The sequence below is a fragment of the Lepisosteus oculatus genome, chromosome 5 (assembly GCF_040954835.1).
Source record: "Lepisosteus oculatus isolate fLepOcu1 chromosome 5, fLepOcu1.hap2, whole genome shotgun sequence".
Lineage (NCBI taxonomy): Eukaryota > Metazoa > Chordata > Actinopteri > Semionotiformes > Lepisosteidae > Lepisosteus > Lepisosteus oculatus.
Genome location: NC_090700.1, coordinates 45774490 through 45798774, shown reverse-complemented (window position 1 = coordinate 45798774; position 24285 = coordinate 45774490). Strand labels below are relative to the sequence as shown.

General features: G+C 39.3%; 1 protein-coding gene across 4 annotated transcripts in view; it reads left to right on the top strand.

The window, feature by feature from the left end:
- nedd4a (NEDD4 E3 ubiquitin protein ligase a) overlaps nucleotides 1–23071 on the top strand; it is a 47638-nt gene extending 24567 nt beyond the window's left edge. For 2 of the 4 annotated variants that reach the window (XM_069190529.1, XM_069190528.1), the window contains 24 exons: nucleotides 7110–7160; nucleotides 7758–7819; nucleotides 9164–9266; nucleotides 10135–10319; nucleotides 11051–11171; nucleotides 11737–11922; nucleotides 12269–12340; nucleotides 12776–12895; nucleotides 13415–13621; nucleotides 13987–14064; nucleotides 14667–14721; nucleotides 14824–14882; nucleotides 15787–15852; nucleotides 16550–16779; nucleotides 17880–18001; nucleotides 18111–18181; nucleotides 18290–18385; nucleotides 18853–18926; nucleotides 19203–19263; nucleotides 19723–19782; nucleotides 19891–19998; nucleotides 20204–20300; nucleotides 20948–21020; nucleotides 21109–23071. In XM_069190529.1, coding sequence (XP_069046630.1) covers nucleotides 7110–7160; nucleotides 7758–7819; nucleotides 9164–9266; nucleotides 10135–10319; nucleotides 11051–11171; nucleotides 11737–11922; nucleotides 12269–12340; nucleotides 12776–12895; nucleotides 13415–13621; nucleotides 13987–14064; nucleotides 14667–14721; nucleotides 14824–14882; nucleotides 15787–15852; nucleotides 16550–16779; nucleotides 17880–18001; nucleotides 18111–18181; nucleotides 18290–18385; nucleotides 18853–18926; nucleotides 19203–19263; nucleotides 19723–19782; nucleotides 19891–19998; nucleotides 20204–20300; nucleotides 20948–21020; nucleotides 21109–21211 — 2460 coding nt within the window. In that variant the 3' untranslated portion in view covers nucleotides 21212–23071. The remainder of the gene's footprint in view (nucleotides 1–7109; nucleotides 7161–7757; nucleotides 7820–9163; nucleotides 9267–10134; nucleotides 10320–11050; nucleotides 11172–11736; nucleotides 11923–12268; nucleotides 12341–12775; nucleotides 12896–13414; nucleotides 13622–13986; nucleotides 14065–14666; nucleotides 14722–14823; nucleotides 14883–15786; nucleotides 15853–16549; nucleotides 16780–17879; nucleotides 18002–18110; nucleotides 18182–18289; nucleotides 18386–18852; nucleotides 18927–19202; nucleotides 19264–19722; nucleotides 19783–19890; nucleotides 19999–20203; nucleotides 20301–20947; nucleotides 21021–21108) is intronic. The other 2 variants (XM_015343348.2, XM_015343347.2) reach the window with 1 other exon arrangement.
- Nucleotides 23072–24285: the final 1214 nt, after the last annotated feature.

Sequence of the window (24285 nt, the reverse complement as noted above, 5' to 3'; positions counted from 1 at the left end):
TCCTAGCCTCTACTATGGACACTTCTGCTGCACTTTGATATGTTACCACAGTACATTTTTGCTGCGAGTCATCTGTGTGGAGTCCTATCTAGGTGTTATGAGTTACTGGTGCTCTGATATGGACTTTACCTGCATGTCCACAGTATTTGTATACTGTTTTTACCACTTCCATTTTGTGTGAGTGGAACTTGTGTTGCTCTTCCAGGTTGTGAAAGACACATTGTTATTGTGTTAATTCCACTTATTTTTTTGTCTGATTTGTTCTTTGTGTGATTTCACACACAATGTCAATTTAGGATATATTGTAAGTCTGCTTTGCAAGTAATGAGCAAAACAGTACCTGTGAAAAAGTGTCACATGATGAACTTTTGTTTTACTGGCATGGTTAAAATTTAACAGGAAAATAATAAAAAGCGGATTTCATTTGATACTGGACTGTATTTCTGGTTTGCTAAATGTTAGCCAGCAGTGCAGACTCTTGAGATTCTACTACTAACCCAGTGGCACACAGTGTGCATGGATGTTTGCAGTAGCTGGGCAATTGGCAAGAGACCTATTGTTTTCCTGCTCTGCTTGATAAACGGTAATCATGTTCTAATGTAAATGGGTAACAGATGGCTGTGTGTTCTAATGCATTATTGCTGGTTTAAATGCACAAGATTGATTTTTCTCAGTTGCCATGGCAGATTGTGATCACCAAAGCCCTTAAAAAATTAGGTTTGATATTGCTTGTGCTGTATTCGTGTTGGAGATAGGATGGCATAGCAACAAGTTTGCATTGTATTGCTGTGTACTGTATTGTATTCGGCAGTTCTTGTTTTCAGGTATTGAATTTGCTGGCTGTTTTCCATTTAAAAAATAATAACACTTTGAAGGGTGACCGCTTTCTTCAGTCAGTGTGTCCGCACAGTATGGAAAGAATCTACAGTAGATATCTATTTTTTAGACTATTACATTAGATGTAATGCATTCGATTTCTTTGAAAGGCCCATTTTACACCTGTATTTCTGCCCTGGGTGGGTAGAATGTTTTATGATAATTGCATCTGTCGGAGTGTTTTAATTACCATCTTGAGAACTTTCCCACAGTCATTGATCATTAGCCTGTCACAAATTACAATAATGTTTGAAACACAGTAACATACTGTTCCTTATGGTTTATGGACCTTGTCTGGCTGACTTGCAGAATTGTAAATGTTTAATTACCTAGCTGCTAATGGTTTGCGTTTCCTGCGTTTTACTGTACCCATGGTTTTATAATTAAAACATTGACATGCCATTCCTTGCCCTTTGATGCTATTAATTCACAGGCACATTGACAGTGTTTAGAAGATGGTGTTTATTTATTTTTTCAGTATTCTTTACATAGCAAATCTTGGTCAAAATGTTGTGAAGCAGGTTTTGGTATTAGGAATGTTTTATTGTTTTTATTTTAGAAATAGCCCAAATTCAGATGTATTAAAAGTCAAAAGTATAACAATGCAAAAAGTATAATATATGTAAAATGTAATACTTGTCCTATGAATACACAAACTTTTAATTGCATAGTAATGCTTTATTAAAATTAGCTTGAGTTGACTTTGGTAGACTGGATTACAATAGTATATTTATGACATAAAACCAGTCACTAGTGCCATAGCATGGTCTGTTATGGTGTCCAAACATTGTGCATCTCCCAGGGCTGTATGGGAGCACATATTCACATATTGTATGGGAAGGGTAGTATCTGCTGAGCACTGCCACTAGGGAAGGTAAAAAGATCATACAATCTTACTGCTTACACACTGTTTCAGCTGAATGTAATTTGTCTCTACTATTGGCACTTTTTATGTTTTGTAGAGAAGTTTATTTACCATGCTGTACATAAGTCATTACCTTTTAAGATCTCTAGACATCTGGATTTGGGCTATATTAACATCATTGTGAAGCTGATTGCAAAGCATTCTTTTTTTAAAGATTGGTTTTCAGATAGCTTTCTGGAACAAAACAGATTGCTTTATGTAGTTGCTGGTTTGGCTTTTAAAAAACAGAGGCCCCCAGCTAATTAGAAACTTATGTTGATGCTAAACACATTTCATCGTGACATTTTAATGCCAAGTACTTTTTTCGGTTATCTGATTTTCATGGATCTGATTTATCTTGCATACAGACATTGATATCAAAGGTCTGGCTAAAAGCAAGAGGAATTTATCGATTATGTAACACTATGAATTTCACAGATAACATCAGTGGGTCTTTTTAGTGTTTTTATTTCTTTAGTACCATCTTTCTCATTTATACCCTTGTCATTTGAGATTTATTTTCAGTAATGTGTGCGTTCATTTCAGTGTACATTTGCAAATACGTTCTTATTTTCCCAATGAGTTTTTTGTGAACGAGCTAAAAATATTTTGATCCAGTATTAAAACATTTAAATCAGAAATCTTATTCATTAACCCAAAGAGATGTTGCTCTGTGTTTTTCAGCAATAATGTAATTTAATTGTGGATTGAATGTGAATAATATTGTTTTATTTTAGATATGTAATTCTCTAGTTAGACACCATAAATGTATGGCAAACTGTAATTGATCAAATCTTTTTTTCTTAATAAGCAGTGGCATCCTATGTTTGTCTTTAATCAGCCACAGGGTGTTACAAATTATATTGTCCTTCACAGAGTTTGTCTTGCTATGAGGCCTGTGAAAATGTGTGAGGTTCTTTGCAGAGAGCATCCTTACCAGTCAGATAGATATCCTGCAGCAGTTGAAGTAGCAAACAAAACCCCCCTGAATTACTTTAACACAGGATACAATTTGTTTCAATATTTGTTTTGAGTAATTATCATGAGCATTGAAATGGAAACACTGTTATCCACAGGCTCTCTGCTCAATCATTATAGTTTGTGACGCACATTGAAAAAAGTAAGAGTACTGTGCAAAGAGCTTTGTTTGTTTTTTGTCATATTTGTGGCAGTGTATTTGGGTAATCTGCTTCTAAGAGAAGTTACTGGAGTTCAGGGCATCGATATTTCTTGTGAATACTTAAAGTAATTTAGAAGTTATTACATCTCATAAGCATCCTTCATATTGTGGTTCAATGTCATTTAGGATACATTTGGGTGGATACTTATAATTCAGTTTTTGTGTTTGTGGGTTTTAGATTTACTATTTTCAATGATCTAGCCCTGAATCAGATTTTGTGAATAAGTTATTTTTAGCATTCTGGTAAAGTCTGAACAACTGAATGTGGAGCCTTCAGTACCTATTTTTATCAGAGAAACACATTTATAGTAGTGGGAAAAAAACCTAGAAGATTGTGTTACTGCCATGCCAACATTTTTTTAAGCATCCAGATTAGCACAAATAAAAAGGTTTACTTTGCATTGTGACCTTCTGTTAACTTTAACTGTACCACTGAAAGTGAAATATATTTTCTCTTTAAACTTTAAATGCTCTTTATTGAGGCCAATTAGAAACATTTTGAGGATACTCAAAATAAGTTAAAATGATAGTGTAGATTAAGCCTCCAAACAAGGAGACTACTAGAGGATCTTTTTTATTGCTCAGATTTGTTTATGTAAGCATTCTTACTTTATAAGACCATTTATGCGTGAAAAAAAATGAGAGCTATAGCTTTATTAAAGATCTGATTTTGGAGCTTGTTGGTAAAATTAAAATAAAAAAATAATAAAATGGGTTAAATGTGGCTAACCCGAGACTCATGTGAATACAAGACAACTCAGAAGTAGATCTAGCATTACAGACATTTTTACTTTTAATGGGCCTTATCACGTATATTCAGAGCTCAAAAAGGTTTAAATGCAGTCCAATGAGTATTGCTTAATGAAGTATTATTAATGATTCATTCCTGGCATTCATTTCAACTTGTCTGTGTATGAACTAAGCTGTATTCCTAATATATTATTGTGCTGTCTCTTCCTTCTAGTATTTTCTGATACACATCCTTAATTATATCCTTCTGTAATCGGTTAGTACAAAGTATGACTTGTTATTTAATAAGAAATGAACCTAGCTGGATAATGCTTGATCAAGAAGGGCATTTATTTGAATAAGTGTGGATCAAATAGCATAGCTAGTGTGTTTTGAGGTGGAGATATTAATTTCAGTTAGTTCACTAAGTAAAAGATTACCTTTACAGGTTTGGAAATGCATGTAACCAGCTGGAAACAGTTTGAAAACTATTTGTTTCAAAAAACATACCAAAACTAACTTGGTCTTTCTCTCTGTTTTCCACTGTAATCAATTTTGAACTAAATGTACTATCACTTCATAATAATCTCTGACCTGGATGCAACAAAGGATGTTGTCTGTCTGTTGACAGAAGGGCACTGGCAGTGTATTATGATTTACTTAAACCTTAGAAGTTAAGAGTCTAGATTTTGTCTAGTGAATCTGTGGTCTTATTTACTCAAATAAAACACATTAAAAACAGAAAAAAATAAAAAGAAAGTAAACTGCCAGACTGCGGTTAATATCCTGTGGTTCTTAAGGATTACTAAGGGAATGTTGGTTAAACCTTATAAGTTTGCATTAAACCATGCCAGAGTGCTTGGAGGAACTTTTGTACTTGCCAAAATATGGGATTGTAAATATCTGGAAATATGACAATACACAATCTTTATCATGTTGTTAAATTGCTTGGCAAGTACATTGTAATCTAAATGTCTTTGTTTTTTTGCTGAGCATTTAAGAGCTTGTGTTTAGTTTATAATTGACAATGTTACATGCACAAATATACAGTATGACATTAATGTAAATAGCTTTAAGCATTTTTTACTGCCCTCTCAGTAACAGGGAACAAACACAGACACTCCCTTGTTGCACACAAATTGGCTGTATACATTAAGCATTCTAGCTAGGCTGGGGGGATTGTATTTTTCTTGGCTACTGTGCTCAGAAATGGCAGGACCGACTAAATAAATCTTTTCATTGCTGAAGTTTGGCTGTATGATGTGTTAAAAGTATTTGCTTTTCTTGGTATTCGATGTATGCCATGTGCAGGTTTGCTATGTTTCCGAACTCATTGTATAACTCGAAATGTTCAGCTCAAGGTGGAAAATTAAACTTTTTGCATATATTGTGAGCGTCCTTGTGTTAGTCTGTTCCATTTCTGAATCTGATATGTGAATACCATTTGTTGATTATTTCAGCTTGTTCATAATAGTTTGGAATATAAAAGTTTTTTTTTTACTTTGTGAGTGTTTTTAGCTAGTGAACAACATATTTGATATATAGAAAAAATCTGAAACTGGACACCTGATCAACTGATTAAGGAGAATGATGACATGAATAAATGCTTTTCATCATTTCTGACAGACTCATTCCTATAAGGCTCATGCTTTTCATGTCATTCACTCTTCCTCCTGCCTCAAATCTGTTTCAGACCTGTCACACTGTCCCTCTGCCTCGAGTCCCCCTCGAACCTCCCTTACACTGCCCCTCTGCCTCGAGTCCCCCTCGAACCTCCGTCACACTGTCCCTCTGCCTAGAGTCCCCCTCGAACCTCCGTCACACTGTCCCTCTGCCTCGAGTCCCCCTCGAACCTCCCTTACACTGCCCCTCTGCCTCGAGTCCCCCTCGAACCTCCGTCACACTGTCCCTCTGCCTCGAGTCCCCCTCGAACCTCCCTGACACTGCCCCTCTGCCTCGAGTCCCCCTCGAACCTCCGTCACACTGCCCCTCTGCCTCGAGTCCCCCTCGAACCTCCCTGACACTGCCCCTCTGCCTCGAGTCCCCCTCGAACCTCCGTCACACTGTCCCTCTGCCTAGAGTCCCCCTCGAACCTCCGTCACACTGTCCCTCTGCCTCGAGTCCCCCTCGAACCTCCCTTACACTGCCCCTCTGCCTCGAGTCCCCCTCGAACCTCCGTCACACTGTCCCTCTGCCTCGAGTCCCCCTCGAACCTCCCTGACACTGCCCCTCTGCCTCGAGTCCCCCTCGAACCTCCGTCACACTGCCCCTCTGCCTCGAGTCCCCCTCGAACCTCCGTCACAATGCCCCTCTGCCTCGAGTCCCCCTCGAACCTCCCCGACACTGTCCCTCTGCCTCGAGTCCCCCTCGAACCTCCCCGGCACTGCCCCTCTGCCTCGAGTCCCTCTCGAACCTCCCCGGCACTGCCCCTCTGCCTCGAGTCCCTCTCGAACCTCCCCGACACTGTCCCTCTGCCTCGAGTCCCCCTCGAACCTCCCCGACACTGCCCCTCTGCCTCGAGTCCCTCTCGAACCTCGGTCGCACCTCATTCAATTTGTGTCAAAAAGGTGTTATTTGCTTCCTATGATTGCGTGTTTGAATTTCTAAAACATAAAACTGAAACTTTGGTAATATATGCAAAACATGCTTATCATCATGCTTAAATTTGAAATAGACCAATAGCTAATTTGATTCTTTATTTAATATGCTAGAAGCTAATTGTTCATGTTGTTATCTTACTTGTATGACAGATGAAGAGTTTTATAAACTTGGCTATTCCATCTTTTTTAACTGGTTTTCCTCAAGAGGCTTTATTTCATTTAAATGTCCCGTGGGGGAAGAATATTTAATCTTGCAAGTTCACTCACTTGTTAGTGTGCAGTTATAGACAGCTGTGAATGCAATCAGGCTTTTTTAAAGATCCCGTGCATTACCCTGTGACGGCTCTGCTTCAATGGGCCTACAAGAAGAAATGACTTCAGGCAATATTTTGCACAGCGTATTTGAAAGGTCTTTTCCTGTCCTGGGAAGACTTTTTTTCAGTATGCTGCTTTTTTCCTTTCCACCTGTGCCCCAAATGACATGCTTGAATGTGGGATGGGTCTGAATGTACAGTATGTGCTTAGAGACCATTTTATACAGTATTCCTATTAAACCCTGCAGGACTGTGGCATTCCAGGATCAGGAATGGGTGTCAATGATCTGAAGAGCAGTGGACCCCTGTAGGAGTCAACTGAGATGGTTTTTGTCTTTGTGTGTCTCATGAAGATCAGTGTTTGCTGATCTTCACCGTATGAGTGTGATGAGCTGCTGAGGTACACATAATCTGTTCCTGGAAGACTCAAGTTTGCTGGTACCAGTCCCTGCAGAATGGGCCTTTTACACCTCAGGGCACCGCAGTGACTCCGATTTCTCTTTCAGACTCGGGATGACTTTCTGGGCCAGGTGGATGTGCCTTTACACCAAATACCTGTAAGTTTTTTTTATATGAAACAAATTGCGTGTTGTATTGAGACTGCAGGAAATGGTAGAATAAATATAACATCTTCATTCCTGTCTTTTGTCCTTTCTAAGTTCATACTACCTTCTCTGTATCCTAAAAAAGTAATTTAAATGTGATTTGAAATAGTTACCATACTTGTTTGTCAATTAATTTTAATCTTTTCAGTCATTTTAATTAAAGAGGTGTTGCAGCACTTCTCTCCTACAGCGTCTTCATTAGATGCTTTACTGATTTATCCCATTTCAAGTTTTTTTTTTAAAAAAAGGTGCTTTTATCCAACACCTTTTCAAGTGTGATTCCAGAACAGGTTAGAAATCAGTCGATTCACACACACTTTGGCATACCACTGAAATACAAACCATTGTTGTTCACAGCCACTGGTGACAAGGAAGTAGTTTCTTTCCACATCAAGACTCACCCTGTGGCCATGTCGGTGTGATAGCTTTATTTTTATTCTCGTTTACACGGTAGTAAGTCGACAGTATTATAGGTTTGGCTGTTTATCTCTTATTATAGTTGTAGCCCCATAAATTAACAGTATTTTCATTCTTTTCATTTAATTTCAGATGGAAAATCCTAACATTGAAAGGCCATTCACATTTAAGGATTTTCTACTTCATCCAAGAAGGTTGGCTATCCATGATTCTAGTGAACTTTTTCCTTCTCGTGTTATGTTGAGCTAGGGCTGCCTTTTTCATTTTTCAGTTTGGTGCAGAGAGGTCTATCTTATAAAAACAAAAATGTGTAGACCTAAATTGCAGTCATGTACATGTAGATATATGCTTTGAGTTTTTGAAATGCTTTTGTGATTAATGTATTTAAACAGGAGATTGCTCCTAGGTTTACAGTACTTGCAAAATTTGAGGATTGTGGTTAGAATTCATAGTTCCTTACATGCCACAAAAGCACATTTTGATTCACATTAATGATTGTCACTTACCTTCCCTTCATGGATAATATTATAATATTATAAAATTAGTCTAATACATCTTTCTCTTTGTAGGATTGCTTCTTATTTAAAATGTGACTTAATATTTTTTCAAAGTACCTTTTTAAAATTAGATTATGGGAATATTTGGAGACATATCTTAGAGAGGAGCAATACAAGGGTGTATAACAGAGTTTGTGATGTTCAATCTGCATTTTTTGGTGCATTTATAATAGCTAATTATTTTTTGCTACACCCTCTCAATTTGGAATAGCCAGTTGTGTGATTTCCACTTCTAGTTATGTGGTTTTGCAGCTTGCAGTTATGAAACCCACTCATGGGAGAACAAGGAAGTGTAGGCAGGCTCCTCTGCGCCGTTTGCTCGCCACTGCTTAGGGACCCCAAGTCACAGTGACGCAGACCCAGGTTCAAGCCCGGGATTGTAGATCTCAGCCTTGGCTGTGGCAATCTCCTGGACCAGTTGAACCTCTGAGAAGGCCCTTATTTTTAAGAGAATTTCAAAATGGCAGTTACGTATTTCTAGGTTTGTACAGAGATTGCAAATATGCATGTAGGAGAGCACACTTATGAACTTACATTGAGTTAAAACCCCAGTTCTCCATGACATGAAAAATATAATGGCTTTCCTGTTTATTGTCAGGAAACCTGTAAATGCATTGTTCAATGGAATACTTCCAGCTGTTCTCTGGTTTTTACATTTAAATAAATTCATATGGCAATAGTAGTCTGTATTTTTCCTTGGCATTAGTAGTCTGTATTTTTCCTTTTTATGAGAAGCTTTGCTAATTATCTTCAGAATTTCTATTGATGATGGGAGTGTGTAGTTAGTCTCTGAAACCACACGCCAGAATGCTCTCACCTAATGTGGACCAATGTAACTTCTGAAACACACCTTGCTAGCGTTTTTTTTTTGCCTTAAAATATTGTCTTATTGCATTTAGAACTTAAATGTAATCTTTGTGCTTTCGTGTTTTGAAAATGTTTAACATGGAAAGATGTTCTTTGCTTGTTTTCTTAATAAAGTCACAAGTCTAGAGTGAAAGGCCACCTCAGACTGAAGATGACTTATTTGCCTAAAAGCAATGGTTCAGAAGAAGACAATGCAGAACAAACTGAAGAATTAGATGTGAGTTCAATGTGTTATAGTTTACTGTATCATACACCACATTTAAGCTGATATTTTTTACTGCTTTACTGTAGGGAAAGTGGGCTGTATTAAGCTGCTAGGGCATGTTGATTTGTACTAAATTTAGCCTGCTAGTTAGACCTGAATTGCCTGAAAAGACTTCAGCAGAATATAGCTGCTTGTGGGCGTCACAGTGCCATGGCTTTTAGCATTGCCACCCTGTAGCTCCTGGGTGCTGGATAAGATTCCAGCCTCAGCAATGTTCTTTGGGAGATTTGCATGTTCTCCTTGTCTCTCTGGCTCTCTGGTTCCTCTGGGTGTTCGTGTTTGCTCCTGCCTCCCAAAAACATGGGTTAGGTTCATTGGTGTCTTTATGCAGTCCCTCTGTGTGTCTTCACACACCCAGTGATGGACTGCCATTCCATCCAGGGTGTGGTCCCTTGTGCCATGTGCTTCCAGGATAGGTTCCTGGTTGTCACAGTCCTATGCAGCTGTTTTACAATGAATGGATACATTTCCTGCCCCTGTGAGAAGGTCACTGATACAGTCATGCCGTGTGCCATATCGCTTTTACTTTAATGATTTTGCATGGCTCTTTGTGTGTCCTTTCAGAAATGCATTTCAATCATTTATGTAGCTCTTAAGAAATGGGTTAAGACTTGTTAGTATATACATGTTACTTATATACATATTTACACAAAATAGTTTCTATTGTACCCCTAGTCTGGTTATAACCTTAAAAAATGTTCTGAAAAACAATAACAGCTAACAAACAAATGTAAATACTTAACATTGTAATTGTTGTATTGTGATCATATCCTCAGCAGTCTTGTTTTAGTCCTCTGATCTAGTGTTTTCCTGTTTGCAGCCTGGGTGGGAGTTCTTGGACCAACAGGACATGGCAGGCACATGCCAGCAGCAGCTCCCTGCACTGCCCCCTGGCTGGGAGGAGCGGCAGGACAACCTTGGCAGGACTTACTATGTCAACCATGACACCAGGACAACACAGTGGCACAGACCCACCATTCAGTATGCCTCACTTCAAGTTACAGTGTAACCGAAACATTGCATTGCATACTCTGAAAGACAGCATACTAAAATTATGAGGAAGGCCCCTTCAGTTCTGCATTTAAAAATAGTTTGAAAAGATGAAGGGTAGATGTTTTAAAACAAATCCCTTTGTCAAATGCACAGCTACTAATTACCTTTTATTCATTAATAATTGATCTTCCAGTTTTACTACTGTTTGAGTAGATTTTTTTCCAATTGGAATTTGCAATAAGAATATTACTTAATGTGGGCATATCCTTTCTAGATATTTATTATTGTATTTATTTGATGTACTTGAAATCTTAATTACAGTATGTCAATTACTTGTAATATATATATATATTGTGATGCCACATGGGAGAGGGGAAGGCAACTTATAAGCCCACAGCCGTAGCTCATCAGCTCACAGAGAAGTCCCTCCCCTCTGCATTCCACACCTGGGGAGGCAGTTCTATTTATATTTACCATACACAATCAGATCAGTTCCTAAGCAGGACCTGCTAAAAAAACAGATTTAATGCAGAAAGGTACAGAATAGCTATTGCCTTGCCGAAGCTTGATTACACAGTAAACATGGCTGTAATCTTTTATCATGTATGTAGAATGGTGCAGAGTACTTTTGCAAAGGGTGGGAAACTTCACAGCAGAAGGTTATTTATAGAACCCAGTGGAGAAATTTTAGAATGTGAATTGAAAGGTAGGTTTAGGTTATTTTTTCCCCCGTCTCTTGGCAGAGACAGTCAGGCAGAGGAGGAGCAGAGACAGACAATACACCTGGAAGCACAGCACGCCTTCACTGCCCGCCGTCAGATCTCCGACCATGTGGAGGGCCATGACAGGAGGGATTCACCTGACGTAAGTGCATTGAGCTGCGAGATCAGCAAATCATCTCTTGAAATACCTTAATGGGATGCATTGCACAGAGTCTCTAAATGTAGCTCAACAAACAAAGATGACTGGATTATTAACAAGGTCATGTCTTCCCTCAGCTTGTATCTGTAGCACAAAGAATGGACCACAGTGCAGTCTCTGTGGATTATCTGTGTTGGGTGTTTACTACAGTACCTGTAATTGTTTGATGCATTACTGTTCAAAGACACATTGAATATGAACATTTTTTCTGTTTTAGTTAATTGATTATTGTAAGAGTCCTCAAGAAAATTCTACCTTGTGAAGTTAACCGCTACAATTATTAAAGTTTTGATTGTCAAAGTAATGCTGTGCTTTAAGCTCTAAAATGTTATTTACCCTATAAAACCATATTCCAGATTTTTTTCCTCTCAAAACCAACTGATTTTGAGAATTTTTTCAGTAATCATGACAAGCAAATTTGATTAAAAAAAAGGGATTTTCTTTTTTTTTTTGCATCTTAGAGAATGAAATTTAAATTGATGGAGATGATCTGCTGATTTTCTTCCAGAGCTGGGAAATAATAACTGAAGATGAGGCCACGATCTATAACAACCACAACCAACGCTCGCCACCCCCACCTCTCTCTCCCATGGAGCAGCCCCTGTGTGACGTTCAGTCCCACCTGGCCGACGAGCTGGGCCGCAGTCTCCAGACCTCTGCGCAGGTGGCTGGTGACAGACGCATGTCCCTCCCGGTGAGCATCTTTTCACTGAATAATATACAGTTCGCCAGAGGCCTCCTGTCGCAAGGCCTGAGATTTCAAGGTTTCTGTTTCTTAGCTATGGGTTCAGGATGTTTAATCTGAAAGAATGGAATGATGGAAACCTTCTGTTTTTCTGGACATGTTCAAAGGGTGACTCTTTAAAGCAGGAAGTCCTTCACACAGGAGCATTTATTTCTGTTCTATAAAATGCAGGTCCTGGCTCTTATTTAGCATAAAGTGCCTAGCCATTACAGTGTTAGTGAACTCATTAAAACCTCAAAGTATGTGTCCCCATTTCCCTTTTGTTTAGTGTAATCCATGCCCTTGTTCCCATTAGCATCAGAGCCATTCCAGCAGGAGAGGAAGTTCACAGACTCCCACTCTCGAGGAGCAGCCCACACAGCCTGTGGTGAGAGCACACTGCTGGCATAGCTGGTAGTTTCCTTGCTTGTGCTTCTGTGAGGACTCGCCATCCTATCTAGGCACAGAACATGTACAGGTGCTGCACATTGTCAAAGCGATAATGCTGACATTTACAAATGATGTCACTTTAAAATCTTTCTGTGAAATGTGACCTTTTAGGAAGATAACTAAAATGAATGTGGTGTGATAATGACTCATGAGTGAGGATAGGATTGTGTCATCTCTCTAGCCACGGATATTGAGAACTTGGGCACCTGCTGTGAAATCCATTAGTAAATATCACAGGCTGTGACTTGCCTGTGAAATTTGCAGTGACTATGCCATGATATTCACATATTTGTACTTTAACAAAAGCCTCGATCATTAGCTCATGCTAAGCATTCTTATTTTTTGAACATTATGTTTTTTTTGTGCTGAACAGTTCATGCCAACATCAGCAGGGCTGCCGCCAGGTTGGGAAGAAAAGCAGGATAGTAAAGGAAGGACATACTATGTGAATCACAACAGCAGAACCACCACATGGACTCGTCCTGTCATTCAGGTGAGGTTGTGCCCAGCACAGGCTTTGCAGGAGCATTTAGCAGCGCCAAGAAACCTCTAGAAAATCGTTTCAGATAGCTTTGTGTTTTTCCATACTGTGACAAACTATGCAGTTTAGATAAAGGATGGTATTCACAGGGGTAAGAATCCCCTTGGAGAAAAGGAGTGCTTGTTTAAAAGTTTTTCTCAATTATTGATGTGAGACGGAAGCATGTTGCTCCTGAACTACGTAGGCAAGCTTTTTTCCACCATTTACAATTAGCAGCTTACATAGAGAAAATTGAAGAACATTATTTCTTAATGAAGGTGGCTGCGTCAGTATGCACAGGCTACGAAGGAACAGGTAAAGGTTTATTCCATGCTGAAAAGAAAAGGGACAACGTTTTGGCTCGGGAGCCTTCTTTGGGTGTTGACACTAAAGAAGTGAACATTAAAACATAACTTTGAACACTGAACATAAACATTTCTTTACGTTCGTGCACTTTCTGTTTGATTTAACGTTTGTTCATTTTTGTGACAGACGACTACAGAAGCTGTGCAGGCCACCTCGTGTACCAGCCCCACAGTGTGCCAACCCCCACTACTGTCTCCAGAAACCTCTCCTCAGCATGCTTCCAGTCAGAAGCCCCTTTATGAGACTGGGTTCCTCCCTGCGGGCTGGGAAATACGAAGTGCACCCAATGGCCGACCCTTCTTCATTGATCACAATACAAAGACCACCACATGGGTGAGCAGTGCTGTACCATGATAACGGGGTTGCTGAACTGATCCCGTTGGGTTTTGTGTTATAGCACGTCTGAACTCTTTTATTGTGAAATGATTTACAATGCCCAGAAGGCAAATTTACATTCCACATATAATAGAAACTACTGCTCCTTGAGTTTGAAATTTAGCATGCCCCGCTTTCAGTGTTTTTGTAATAATAAGTATCCACAAAATTTCCTTCTGTTTGATCCATTATAAAATAAAACGTATACTGTAAATACAAACCGTCACTGTAACGCTGCCTGGGTAAGGTAACTTGAGAAGAGCCATAAAACTCTCTTGGAGAACCGCTGACAGACGGGTGTTTTTTCTGTTATGTCTGCACAGGAAGATCCAAGATTGAAAATCCCAGTCCAGATGAGGAGGCGACTCTCTCTGGACCCTGCCGATCTTGGACCGCTCCCGGTACGACCCTCTTGAGCAGACATGTGCCAAGTTTCACTCTGATTCCTTGCAGTCTGCATGCTAAAAAAGACATTGCCAAAAATCGGGTTCAGCTCTTAGGCAGGTGACAAAGAAACCTCAGAAGATCAGAAGAAAATGTTTGCATTTTAAACTTTGGGCTCCATTTATAGCAGCACAGTGGCAAATTGGAAGCATTGCTGTCTTGCTGCGCTGGGGCCCTGGGTTCAATTCCGGACCTGGGGTGCTATGTGTGTGGAGTTTATATGTTCTCCCCATGTTTCATCCTGGTGCTCTGGTTTACTCCCACAGTCAAAAGACATGCTGGTAGGATAACAATTTTCTGGGAAAGCTGGCCCTGGTGTGAGTGTGGGCGTGTCTGTGTCTGTGTGTGCACTGTGATAGACTAGTGTCCCGTCTAGGGTGTATCCTGCCTTGTGCCCACTGCTTGCTGGGATAGGCTCCAGCTCCCCCTTAGCCCTGAATCGAATGAATTGGTTAGAAAAATGTATGGATTGATGGGCTCTATTCATGAGCACTTTGAACTTTTCTGTGCTTGATATTACCAGTGAAAATAAACTCTTTATCCTTTTTTCTTTTGGCAGCCTGGTTGGGAAGAACGTGTTCACACTGATGGCAGGATATTCTACATAGATCACAGTATGTATATGTCATTTCAACTTGCTATGAGAACAATCCTTTTTCCTAGTTTCAATTTAAAATTGATGTAATGTCCATAAATGTTACATTTTCTTTTTATAGATACAAAGGCTACCCAGTGGGAAGATCCTAGATTGCTGAATTCTGCTATAACAGGGCCTGTAAGTCTGTTGATTAAAAAATACTAATCAATTTTCATTTTCTATTTTATAACTAAATAATGATGGCACATTGTCACCTCTATAGCCCCAACACAAGCATGGAGGGATTGTAGGTTGTTCCACAACCAGTCTTACTGCCATTCAATAGCAGTAGTATTAATTGGAGTTCCAATGCAAGCTCATAGACACCAACCAATTTTGCTCTTGCATGGTAAACTGAGCCCAGCTCTGGAGATTTTCAGGCACTGTGTGAAGAATGTGTCAGTCAGCTTGTAACCTAGCTAAAACCACTGATATCTCAGGTGGCAGGCTGTGTTCAGAGTGATTACCTTTAACTATTGAAATTGAGGTTTAATTCTTCACTGTACTGTTGAAAGCTGAATTGAACACTGAATTCAGAAGTAAAGAGTAATTTCATACGGAAGTCTTCCTGCATTTTGCTTCTTTCTTGATGTTTTAATTGGAATGAACACATTAAAATGTACAATTCAAAGAGCTTCGATTAGAACCACAATGTTTTTGAGGAGTGAATTTAATCTACAGTTTGTCTCTTAACTGTACTGTTCCTAGCAGACCACAGAAACATAATCAGGCAAAATTTGAATAGAGAACCCAATAGAGTTGTGAGACAACAGCACTAACCTTTATGCTACCATGCTGCCTGGAAAGCTTATTGTTGACTCAAAAATAAAATATGTGATGAGGGAATTGAGTGTTCCTTTTGAGAAATCAATAGGATATCTATCAATGACCAGAACTGGAACTGTCGTGATCACACATAACTTCTCCTTGAACTCTTTTCCATTAGGTTAGCTGTAAGTCTATTCAAATAAACTTAAATGTAATTAGATTAAATTAATTGCCTCTTTTGCGTCTACAGCATGTTAATGATCTCCCTCCTCAGGCTGTGCCTTATTCCAGGGACTACAAACAGAAGTACGAGTACTTCAGAAAAAAGCTGAAGAAACCGGTGAGCTCTTTATTATTGTAGATTTGAGATAAAATGCATTAATCTCTTAAATATACTACTTTATTTTTCTCTAATTTGCAGTTCTTTCTCAGTTCATTTCATAAAGATCACTGTTTTCATATATCCCAGTGAGGTTTTTCTCTAGTCTTCATTGTCTAGCGCCTTGCCCACCTAATTAGCTGAATAACGATTTAAGTCACAAACAGTGCAGAAGGTCTTCAAAAATGAATGTACAACCCTGACAAGAGTATTGTAAATGTTAATGGTTTATTTAGACTGTTTTAAGACCTGTTTATATTAAGGTTGTTGAATTGAAAAAAGTTAGTTCAGCCTGCAGTATACAGCTGTTGTAAGTGTTTTTTCCTCACATTTATGGCTTGGTACATTTTCTGTGTTCTTATACTCAAAGAAATGACAGAAGCATTCTGAAATTTATTATGAGGTAGAATGTTACTTTCCATTTTTAGCTGGCTAGCTCGCACAGTTAGGTGCAGAAACATTCAGTAATTCAGCACCTAAAGATTTTCCTCTTTAGTCCCTCTTCATTGTTAACACAAGCTATGTGTGAGTCCATAAATAAATCTGACATATCCTCTTCCCTGGCACAGTAAATAGATTCAATGAACACTACCCAGCTGCTCCCTAGCCAGTTCTGAATTATCCTGTCAGCTCTCTTTACGGCTGCTCTGTCTCGCAGGCTGATATTCCCAACCGCTTTGAGATGAAGCTGCGGCGCGCCGCAGTCCTAGAGGACTCGTACCGGCGCATCCTGTCGGTCAAGAGAGCCGACTTCCTGAAAGCCCGGCTGTGGATCGAGTTCGAGAATGAGAAAGGCCTGGATTATGGAGGAGTGGCCAGGGAATGGTTCTTCCTCATTTCCAAAGAAATGTTCAACCCCTATTACGGGCTGTTTGAATATTCTGCTACGTAAGTATTTCCGTGTTAGTAACAAGATGGCAGTATGTTTCATGTTTCTGCTTGGACAGTTTACAATTCTCATGGGGCGCTGAAAAAGTCAACTCGGTACCCGTGTCAGCAGTGAAACACCAACTAGAGGTCATAAGTGGAAACAACTGTACATGGAAATGCATTTAAACCTGAGAAGACATGCTTCTTAACCCAAAATGTTGGGGGAGAATGGAACAGGTTACTCATCCACGTTGTGGAACCAGAATTTGACTCCCTTCAAACAACTTTTGGATGAAATCCTTGGCTTAATTAGCTACAATCTAAAAATAGCCTAGATAAGTCAAATGACTTCCTCTTTTGTAACTTTTCTTAAATTCTTACTGTATATGCTGACATGAATGCCTGCAAAATATTGGTACTAGTTTTCAGTGAAGCTGGATATCACATGACATATTTGTTAATAACTTATTTATATTGGTTTAGCCTCTGGAAATGAATATCATTCCTGTGTACCTCAGACTCTACATAGTACACAAAGTAGCTAGGTGACCTTTAAAAATGATTAATTGTACTGCCCTGGAAACAACTTAATGGCTGTACTGGGGCAATTCTAATGTTCTGTAGACAAAACAAAATGTTTGTCAACAAATAAGGCTGATCCTTGCCAGGCATTTGCTAACCTCCAGGATGGCAGAGGGATTTAGCAGTATATCTACTGTTAATTATTGTGAATGTCCTTATTAGCTGTTAGAAGCCTAAAGAAGTGGATTAATGTTTTAAAACCTCCACACTTTTTCATACTGGGTTGAGATAGTTACTGGACTTCCTTGGTTTAGCCTGCTTAAGTCTTAAGCTTTACTGGATTTTTACAGAATGTACATTTTCTTTTAAATAACCGTTTCTTTTTCATTAATGTATTTAGCTGCTTGGTCCATGTTTGCCATGCTTGTTTTCCTTAATGCTTGTTTTCCTCTGTGCAGGTATTCACTTGTGAAACCCGCATGAGTTTCAACATAGCAGCAGGACGTTTTGAGAATCCCTCGTATAGCTAGATTTTTTTCGTTGTCCTTGTGAAAGTTGACAGTTAAATAAAAAGTTATTTTTTGTTTCTTTTGCAGTGACAATTATACCTTGCAGATCAACCCCAACTCAGGACTATGCAATGAGGATCACTTGTCTTATTTCAAGTTCATTGGCCGTGTGGCTGGAATGGCAGTGTACCATGGCAAGCTGCTGGATGGTTAGTATTCTTATCTGTAGAGTCAGTATCAATAGCTTGCCTACCCAGGCCATATGCTAGTATCTCCAGAAGTGAATGCAATTAATCACACCCTCTTTCTGGTTAACAGCCTTCTTCATCAGACCCTTCTATAAAATGATGCTACAGAAGCCAATAACACTGCAGGACATGGAGTCAGTGGTGAGTGTTGAATGTTACATTTTCTGTTTTCTTGATTGTGTTTTCTTTTTTTTTTATTCAGCTGAGTTTTAGAATATGCATTGTACAATTGTATTTGTGATGTTTTAGGACAGCGAGTATTTTAACTCCCTGAAGTGGATTCTGGAGAATGATCCCACTGACCTCGACCTACGATTTACTATAGATGAGGAGCTGTTTGGTCAGGTATGTCCTGCTTTTTCGAACTATACCATTGACTGTGCTTTGCTGTCTCTGCAGGGCATGTGGGAATCCAATTTTCAGCTTGTCATACTGATAAGCTTGCCTATCTTTTTCTTAGTTTGACCTTCTATTTATATGTAATTTAGCTTCCAATCCACTTTTACAGATTCAATATTATGAACTCTGCAGTTGGGGATTGTGGGTGTTTTTTGCATGGTATTATAGTTTGATTGATACATATTTGAGTTGTTAGGATTTAAACTAGGATGCACCACAGCAAAAAACAATAGTGCCAAAAGTGCGTCTGTGCTCATCTTGTTTGCAATAATTGTGATTGATAATCCTGATTATATTCTTCCATTGCTGTATATTGATACAAGTTACATTGATATACTGTATGTTAGGTGGGTGTCTTGGCAAGCTCATCAATAGGCTGCTGAACAATAGTTCTGTTTCTGTCTTCATTTCAGACTCATCAGCATGAGTTGAAACCTGGAGGGACTGACATCGTTGTCACAAACAAGAACAAGAAAGAGTACATCCAGTATGTACAGTATGATTATCTCCTTATCCGGCCCATAATTAGACTGGAAGCTAAGGAAGTTGTGTCATGAAAGATACTTTTTTTGTTTGTTTTCACTAACATTACCAGTTATACTTTGTGTATACAATATACAAAACTATAAACTGTGGTTGTACAAATCAGGATGTTTGCATGTTGTGTTTTTTGTATTGCAGCTTGTGTTTTTCCAACACAGCAGAGAGAGGCTTGTTTTCTGTGCAAATAGATTTTTAATAACAGTCTCTCTTTTCTTGGTAGCCTGGTGATGCAGTGGAGGTTTGTAAACAGAGTACAGAAGCAGATGTCTGCCTTTAAAGAGGTAAAGAGCTCTATGCTTGCTAAGACCCCAGCTTGTAACAGTTGTATGCTACCACTTCATACCTTACCTTAAACCTATGAGTGCTACACTTAAGATATGCAATGGTACTGGCTTTGCAAACTCCTTATATGCCATACCTTTTTGCACTATAGCTCAGACCATGGGTCACTTGTGAAAGCATGATATTAAAATCAATGCTTCCTTGTGCATCACACACTTCCAGGCCAAATAAGAAATAAAATATTTTGTCGTTCAATAATTTAGCAAATATGTGACCATCTGAACAAGTAATGCATAACGGTTTTTATATTCGGCTAAATACATAAGTATAAAATATTCTCCTGTTGATACAGTAAGACTGATTTTCTTATTCCATCATGCAGTTTGTTCCTTGTGGTTGTATTTGGTGGTATTCCTTCACCATCCTGAGTCTTAGTGTACTTTTCTCTTTTATTTTAGGGATTTTATGAGTTGATACCCCTGGATCTCATCAAAATATTTGATGAAAACGAGTTGGAGGTATGCCCACCAACCTCATTAAATATTAGGGAACAAATTAAAATTAAAAAAAATTAAAAAGTATTTGCCTCCATAATGCATCCATTTTTGCATTTTCCATCCACGCAGCTGCTGATGTGTGGACTCGGTGATGTTGACGTAAACGACTGGAGAGAAAATACGAAATACAAGAACGGCTACTGTGCCACACAGCCTGTCATCCAGTGGTTCTGGAAGGTAAACCTTTACCACACAGAGCTCTGCTGAACTGCGTTTGCCACAGTCAGTTAAAGGACACATGGTCTGACAGAAGTGTTTCTGTTTAGTTTAATGACGAGGATCATCTTTATATAGCATCTTAGCCTTACTGTATATCAATAAATAGACAGCTGTCAGCAGAAAGGGCAAGCACAGCAGACTGGGAATGGTTTTAATCTTGCAGACGGTGTTGCTGATGGACGCAGAGAAGCGAATTCGCTTGCTGCAGTTTGTGACTGGCACGTCTCGACTGCCCATGAACGGGTTTGCAGAGCTATACGGTAAGATTTCCCAATCTTTCCTACTTTCCAAACTTTAAAAGCCCCATAGGTGGCAGGTGGAAAAAAAACCTGGGTATTCACTCTTGGAGTTTGCAAAAGGGTAACTTCCTTAAGAAATAGTCTTGGGCCTGCCATGCTAAGGCAGTAAAGGCTCTCACCCAAAGAAGAATTTGAGCCTTTTATAATCCTGGTGTGATTGCTTCGAGCCTGGGTCATGTCACGAGCTGGACTATGACCGGGATTCCCTCAGCGGTGTTTGCACACCACTGAGGTTAGGTTGGGATTTGTCTCGGAGACACAGCGCCCCCTGCAGCCTCTCGAGCGCTTGCAGGTTTGCAGTACTGTCGGTGAGGGAGGCACATCTCCAGTTAGCTCTGAACCTCCAGTACAGGGCGCTGTTGCCTGTGATGTGTTAAAGATGATTGATTGGAAGGTGGACAAGTCAGAGGAGTCTGACCACTCCTTCTCCTTCCCCCTGTGTGCGGTCACAGAGTTCATGGGGTAAATGTGAAAGGCACACAATTGGTCATTTCAAATCAGGTTAGTAAATTGTGCAATGAAAAAATATATATGCTCAATATGGAGGATTTAAGTTGTTCTCCCATTTTCTCTTTGAAGTATTTTAACTTTTGATTTGTACAAATTAGGATCCAATGGCCCACAGCTATTCACCATTGAGCAGTGGGGCACACCTGACAAGCTACCCAGAGCTCACACTTGGTAAGAATTTGGTATTCAACACTTCCTTGTGAGTGATCCTCATTTGTTTCTTATTTGACAACTGTTTATTTTCTTTTTTGTTTTTAAGCTTCAACCGCTTGGATCTGCCTCCTTACGAGTCTTTTGAGGAGCTGAGGGAGAAACTTCACCTGGCAATAGAAAATGCACAGGGTTTTGACGGGGTTGACTAAGTTGTGAAGCAGGCTTCAGTGTGGGAGAGTGTCCACTGGGATGCCTGATATTGTTGGGAGACCATAGCGCTAAGTGACAGATCAACAGGACGCTATCCCTCTGGAAGGAGTAGACCTACAAATGGCTAAATATAATATCTCATTTTAAGACAGAAGGGGCTATCTTGAAACCTTTAAATGAATTCCTTTAATTGCTTATTTCCTTTATATCTGTTATATTTTTGAGGCCACTCTAAACACGATCTTGTTTATGTCACTGAATGTCATTAAAGCTGACAAAACACTGTATGTAAATTGTAAGAAGTGAATTGAAGAAAGTCGCGTTTCTCACACTTGCCAATGTTACTGGACATGGGGGAGGCTGTGTTTACTGTGTGTAAAGCTCTTATTTCATGTTTACTTGTTCAGCATTTAGAATTTAATGGCATGGCGTTGTGCTGTTCATTATAAAGCAACATAACTTTATACTGCAGATACTATACCTTCTGACGTTTCCTCTCATTGGGAGTACCATTTGAAATGAAGAAACACAGAGAGTCTTAGCATTCTGCTTGGACAGTATATAATATGCTGCTCTTTAGAAAATAAATAAATTCTTGCTGAGGATGGTACACTACCACACGCATTCCCACTGTTAGTCTTTTCACTCTAGTTGCCAATGCTAGATATCAGATTAGGAGCGTTGATCTTTCATAGTGTTGGTCTGGACACCATGCAATGTGTTGCGCTGGTCCCTTGTCAGAACCTATCTGGTAATAGACATATGCAGTGAACATCAGCTTCACTATTTGTCTCTTAGTTGCCCAAGTGTTTTTTAAGAAGCAGGACATTCCATTTCCTAATTTGTGGGTCGGCCTTTTTGATTTGGAGTGAACCTTATGCCCCATTTCATTGGTGACCCATTTTCTTTTACATTTGAATGTAGGCATTAATAGATGAATGTTGCATAATCCTCAACAGAACCATGCATTTTTCTTTTTTCCTACTAAGCTGTGTCAGGGGAGCAGAGATATTGGATTCTACCCATTCTTTGGTTCCTGAAGCCCACAGCTGAAATGATTTCCTTGCTCTTTCTTAAAAAAATTAATACCTGTTATTTCCATCTTTTAAAATGTAATCGTTTCCCATTATATTATACAAATCATTCTGAGACATCCTCTGAATAATTTGCAATGAAAATATACGTTTACAAGTGTCTTATGTGTTTACAAACTGCTAGAAATCTTACACTTTCTAATATTTTAAAAGTTCTTTTTAGTGACTTCTTATAGAATAAAAGAGCACTTTTGTTTCAGTTATTAGATATGTTTGTAAATGGTCTTAAAATTACTGTAAAATTCTTAAGCCTTTATGAACAGACTTGTAAAGTGTAACTTATAATTGAAAAATGTCCTGCTTTTAAGTAGTCTATATTTGACTGTTGAGTAAATGTTTACATGTAAACATTGTTGAGTATAAGCACATATTTCTTTCATTGGTAATTTACCAGGTATAAGACTGTTAAATTGTAATGCCTTTCTTCTCTGTAATATATATAAAATAACACTTTGTTTATCAGTTTGTAATATATCAAATATAAACATCTCTCTTCTTAATCCTGAAGGAGAAATATTATCTGATGTGAAGAAATGCTACTTAATTACAGGTGTTAAAATGTAAATATTTCAAAAACCATTCATTGCATTGTATTGTCATTCTGACAAAACATGTTACTGAATGTGCATTTTTTTAAGAAAATAAGTTGTGGAACAATCATGTGTTCCAATACCTTGTATAAACTATTTTAAAGCTGCACGCCAAATTAAGAGGTGGCATATTTTGGAAAATGAATAAACTGAAGAAATACCTGCTAATCCTTAATGTCTGAATTTTCTTTGTTGGCCAGTGTCACATGTCGGACAGTACAAGGGCGTGGCTGTTAGTGTGGCTGGTCCTGGATTGTAGCCCAAACGGGAACACCTGAGTGGAGTCCGCATGTTATCTCCATGCCCATGTGGATCTTTAGCGCTGGTGCAGGGATGTAGTCCTGTTTTATGTCCTGTGTTTCTGTGGTAGGCTCCAGGATGCTTGCTGGAGGCTCCTTATCATCCTTTAACGGGAATAAGAGTCTTACTGATAATGAATGGATGAATATTTACCTCTGTATCTGTGATTGTGAAGCCTTTTCATGGAAAAATACCCTGAAGAATAAAACCATGATGGTGATTGTTATTCCTTATAGTAGAGAAAAATAGCAATGGTTGTGCTAATAACACTAGCACAAGTGTTAGAAATTTGTTCCAGCAATCTCAGTGTTCCAGTGAAAAGACACTGGTGGGGGCATATCGTGCTGCTGATTCCCATGAAGCCAAGTTTTATTACGTTTCTCTTGTGTTTGCTGGTGTTTTGTGGGCCGTTTGTGGTCTTTTCTGAGGGGGGGCTAATGTGGCTGCCACTCTTCTTCTGTTTTGTGGTCTAGGCTGTATTGAGGCTGTCTTCTGCCTCCTGTTATCAGCATCTCAGAAGGACTGCTGTGGTTCCTGCTGCAGCTTGTGTTTTGCTCCGCAGTGGTTGCAGATTGGTCGTGCCACTCTAATTTGGGGTACCCGTTAATCTGCAGTGAGCAGAGGCTGTCTGCCGCTGGTCATCCTTTGGGCTGTGTTCCACAGGCTGACTGCTATTTGCGGTCCCAGTTTCTGATTGCGGATGTGTGTTCTTCACTGCCCCTCCTGTGTACTGCTGTGCACTGCTGCTGTGCTCGTCTCCTGCTTGCTTGATCTGCTGCCAGCTCCTTGCTTCTGCTTCAGCTGTGGGCAGTAGTAACTTCCTCTTGTTGCTCTCACTATAGTATCAGTGTTTGCTGCATGTACAGGGCAGCAGTGACAGACACTGTATATCCTCTAGACTGGCTGTGCAGCTTTGGATCACTGGAGGCCGTGTTTAACTGTAATTTGTTCTCTTATTCTCACGATTTAGTTTGTTACCACTCATTTTGTTTTTAAACAGTGTAAGAGAATTGATCACAGTCAAAGCCTGTGCACTGTTGGTCTATAAATTCAGTAGTGCCATTTCGTCACATTGTTCTCATATTGATT